Below are 4,676 nucleotides of genomic sequence, written 5' to 3'. Positions count from 1 at the left end.
TTTTGGATTGAAAATTTACCTTTTGTTTAAAAAATCGAATATTTGGTGGAAAATTTCATCATTTTGCTGAAAATTCAACAATTTGGTAAAAATTTCATTTTTTAAATGGATATTTAACTGTTTCCTAGAAATTTTTCGTTCGTGGAAAAATTTCGTACTTTTGGATAGAAAATTCACCTTTTAATTAAAAATTCGAATATTTGGTTGAAAATTTCATTTTTTGTTACAAATTCAACAATTTCGTTATAAAGTCATAATTTTTGTTGAAAATTCATCTTTATTAGTAAAAAATTTAAATGTTTCTTTGAATATTCGACTTTTTGGATTGAAAATTCACCTTTTGTTTAAAAAATCGAATATTTAATTGAAAATTTCATTTTTTGTTGTAAAAAGTTGAACAATTTTGTTAAAAGGTCATTTTTTTGGTTTAAAATACGTCCTTTTTTATTGAACTTTCATATTTTGTTTAAGAATGCAACTATTTAATTTAAAAATTTCAGTTTTTTAAATTTAAACAAAATACTTGCAAAATGTCGTTATTTTGTACAGAAAATTCAACTTTTGTTTAAAAAATCGAATATTTGGCGAAAAATTTCATTACTTTCTTACAAATTCAACAATTTACTAAAAACGCATTTTTTAAATTAAAATTATAATTGTTTTTTTGAATATTCGACCTTTTGGCTTCAAAAATAATTTTTTTTTACATTTGAATATTTGGTAAAAAATTTAATTATTTTGTTTAAAATTTAACAATTTTGTCGTTTGGATGAAAAAATCAACTTTTGGTCAGAAATTGAAATATTTAGTAGAAAATTTCTATATTTCGTTGAAACTTCAACAATTTTTCAAAAATTTATCTTCTGATTAAAAATGTAATTGTTTTCTTGAGATTTTTTGTTGTTGAAAATATTGTCCTTTTGGATATAAAATTAATCTTTTGTTGAAAAATTGCATTTCTTCGTTTTGAAAATTCAACAATTTGATCCAAAATTCATTTTTTTCATTGAAAATTTAACTGTTTTCTTCAAATTTTTGTATGAAAAATTTCATCTTTTTGGATATAAAATTAATTTTTTGGTTTAAAGTTCTAACATTTGGTTCAAATTTTTATTAATTTGTCGAAAATTCAACAATTTGGTAAACATTTCATTTTTTAAATGGATATTTAACTGTTTCCTAGAAATTTTTCATTCGTGGAAAAATTTCGTCCTTTTGGATAGAAAATTAATTCATCTTTTAATTAAAAATTCGAATATTTGGTTGAAAATTTCATTTTTTGTAAAAAATTCAACAATTTCGTTATAAAGTCATTATTTTTTGTTGAAAATTCATCTTTATTAGTAGAAAATTAAAATTTTTATTTGAATATTCGACCTTTTGGATTGAAAATTCACCTTTTGTTTAAAAATTCGAATATTTGGTTTAAAATTTCATCATTCTCTTTAAAATTTAACAATTCTGTCAAAAAATTTTTTTTTTGTCAAAAATTTAACAGTCTTCTTGAAAACGTGTTTTTTGGATAGAAAATTTCGTCTTTTGGATGAAAAATTCAACTTTTGGTAAGAAATTGAAGTATTTGCTAGAAAATTTCTATATTTCGTTGAAAATTCATTTTTTATTAAAAATTTAATTGTTTTATTCAAAAAAATCTTGTATGGAAAATATCGTATCTTTGGATAGAAAATTCATTTTTGAATTAGAAATTTAATTATTGATTGAAAATTTGACTGTTTTCTTGACATTTCTTTTCATGGAAAATGTCGTCCTTCTGGATAAAAAATTCATCTTTTGATTAAAAATTCGAATATTTGTTTAAAAATTTCAAATTTTTGTTGAAAATCTATATTAGTAGAAAATTCAAATGTTCCTTTGAGTATTCGACCTTTTGAATTAAAAATTCATCTTTTTTTTAAATTCGAATATTTGGTGGAAAATTTCATGATTAAAAATTTTCTATATTTCGTTGAAAATTCAACATTTTTGTCACAAATTCATCTTTTATTTAAAAATTTAATTGTGTGTCACAAAAAAATTTTGTACAGAAAATATCGTTCCTTCGGATAGAAAATTCATCTTTGGATTAGAAATTTAAATATTGATTAAAAATTTTACTATTTTCATGGAAAATTTCGTCCTTCTGGATAGAAAATTCATCTTTTGTTTAAGAATTCTAATATTTTGTGAAAAATTTCAATATTCTTTTTTTTAATTTAACAATTTTGTCAAAAATTAATTTTTTTGTGAAAAATTTAAGACCTCTTGAAAATTTGTTTTTTGGATGGAAAATTTCGTCCTTTGAATACAAAATTCATCTTTTGGTTAGAAATTAAACTATTCTGTAGAAAATGTCTATATTTCGTTGAAAATTCAACATTTTCGTCAAAAGTTCATCTTTTAATTAGAAATTGTATTGTTTTGTTTAAAAAAAAGGTTGTATGGAAAATATCGCTTCTTTGGATAGAACATCCATCTTTTGTTTAAAAATTCTAATATTTTGTTGAAAATTTTATTTTTCTGGTAAAAATTTTTATTAGTAGAAAATTCACATGTTTCTCAGAATATTCGACCTTTTAAATTGAAAACTCATCTTTTGTTTAAAAATTCGAATATTCAGTGGAAAATTTCATTATTTTATTTAGAATTGAACAATTCTGTTAAAATAAATTTTTTTTTTTGAAAAATTTAAGTCTTCTTGAAATTTTGCTTTTTGGATGGAAAATCTCGTCCTTTGGATGGAAAATTCGTCTTTAGATTCGAAATTTTAATACTGATTGAAAATTTGACTATTTTCTTGAAATTTTTTTTTCATTGAAAATTTCGTCCTTCTGGGCAGAAAATTTATCTTACAATTGTGTCAAAAAGTAATTCCTTTCGATTCGAAAATTTAACTTTTCTTGAACATTTGTCTCTCTGGATAGCAAATTTCGTTCTTTTAGATAGAAAATTAATCTTTTCGTTAAAAAATTCTTATATTTGGTTAAAAATTGCATTATTTTCTTAAAAATTTATCATTCTTAGTATAAAATTAAACTCTTTCTCTGAATATTTGACCTTTTAGAAGAAAAATTGATATTTTACTTTAGAAAATACATCTTTTTCTATTAAAAATATTTTTTGTTATAAATTCAACTATTTTGTTGAAAATGCAATATATTTTGACTTCAATTCTCAAAAATGTAAAGCGTTTAATATTAAACGCAATAAAATATGTTAATTAATTTGACATAAAATCATGTATTCCCCTATTTTCGTGAAAAATCACCCTATTTTCCCCATTTTTAAAGCATTTTGGACTCTGAAGTCGAAAATTTTAAATTTTGTAATTACTCTCGATTAATATAAAATTATAAAATTGGTAAAACATTTAATGAGCAGCCTCTTACCCATGTATTCTAATGTTCCACAAAATGTTCCTGTTCTATGAGTAGGACGAAGCCATTTCGCCAAACCAAAATCGATTAAAACAGCGTGGCCTTCCTCATCCAAGAGGACATTTGTCGCTTTAATATCTCTGTGAATAACTCCCGCATTGCGTAAAAAATCTAGAAAAAATTCTCATTTTTATTTAAATATTACCGAAAAGAGTCCGAGATTGTGGATATAATTTTTTAAAAAATTACCGATTGCAAGAGCGATTTCTCCGACGTAAATTCTAACGACATTTTCGGGCAAAGAACCATATTCTTCAATTAATGAAAAGAGCTCACCACAGCCTACAAATTGTGTTACTGGAAAGAAGAAAAATGATGCTGATTAGTAAAATGAGTAATTTGAAGAATTTGCGAAAAATTGTGTAAAAATACTAACATATGTACAAGGTTTTTCTGCCTTGCCACTGACAAGGAGAATTAGCTATAAAAGCATGATGTCCCACGGCTCTTTGTATTGCAACCTTAAACAATAATGTAAAGTTAGAGTATTTAGAAAACAGATTTTTAGACTTATTTGGAATCTACAATTACAAATGTAGGATTTAGAATTAATTGTAAAATCGAGAATGAATTGTACGATTGAAAATATATTGTACAACGGACAATAAATTATAAAATTTACAATAAACTATCAAATTTTAGATAAATTCTACAATCTACAGTAAATAGTCCAATCTTCAATAACTGACAAAATCTACAATAAATTGTACAATCTAAGATCAATTATGGAACCTAAATTATCCAACAACTTGTAGAATAAATTGTAAAATATAAATTCTAAAATAAATTATACAATCTAAAATAATTTATTCAACCTAAATATTTCAATAACTTGTAGGATTTACAATAAATTGTATAGTTCACAATCAATATTATATTTTGCAATCGAACGTAAAATCTACAATGAATTTATCAAAAACTTCAATATATGATGCAATCTGTACTATTAAAAAAATTATAGAATCTAAAATAAATTTGTACAATCTACAATAAATATTAAGAACTACAATACATTTTACAATCCCCAATAAATACTACAATCCATAGTAAATGGTACAGATATTGTACAATCTTCATTTTTAAAGAAACTAGAATCTAGAAAAAAAACTGTACAATATACAATAAATTCTATAATCCATCGTAAAATCTAAAACGAATTTATAAAAAAACTGCAATAAATGATACAATCTATATTATTTAAAAAATGCTAGAATCTAAAATAAATTTGTACATTCTACAATA

General features: G+C 22.7%; 1 protein-coding gene across 5 annotated transcripts in view; it reads right to left on the bottom strand.

Moving 5' to 3' along the window:
* LOC117176475 (serine/threonine-protein kinase S6KL) overlaps positions 1–4,676 on the bottom strand; it is a 150,417-nt gene that overhangs the window by 131,064 nt on the left and 14,677 nt on the right. For all 5 annotated transcript variants that reach the window (XM_033366733.1, XM_033366729.1, XM_033366751.1 and 2 more), the window contains exons 5-7: positions 3,811–3,895; positions 3,624–3,731; positions 3,387–3,545 (exon numbers count right to left, since the gene is read on the bottom strand). In XM_033366733.1, the coding sequence (XP_033222624.1) occupies positions 3,387–3,545; positions 3,624–3,731; positions 3,811–3,895 (352 nt within the window). The remainder of the gene's footprint in view (positions 1–3,386; positions 3,546–3,623; positions 3,732–3,810; positions 3,896–4,676) is intronic.

The sequence above is a fragment of the Belonocnema kinseyi genome, chromosome 1, assembly GCF_010883055.1.
Source record: "Belonocnema kinseyi isolate 2016_QV_RU_SX_M_011 chromosome 1, B_treatae_v1, whole genome shotgun sequence".
Taxonomy (NCBI): domain Eukaryota; kingdom Metazoa; phylum Arthropoda; class Insecta; order Hymenoptera; family Cynipidae; genus Belonocnema; species Belonocnema kinseyi.
Note: the sequence above shows the minus strand (reverse complement) of the source record. Positions and strands in the feature narration are given on the sequence as shown.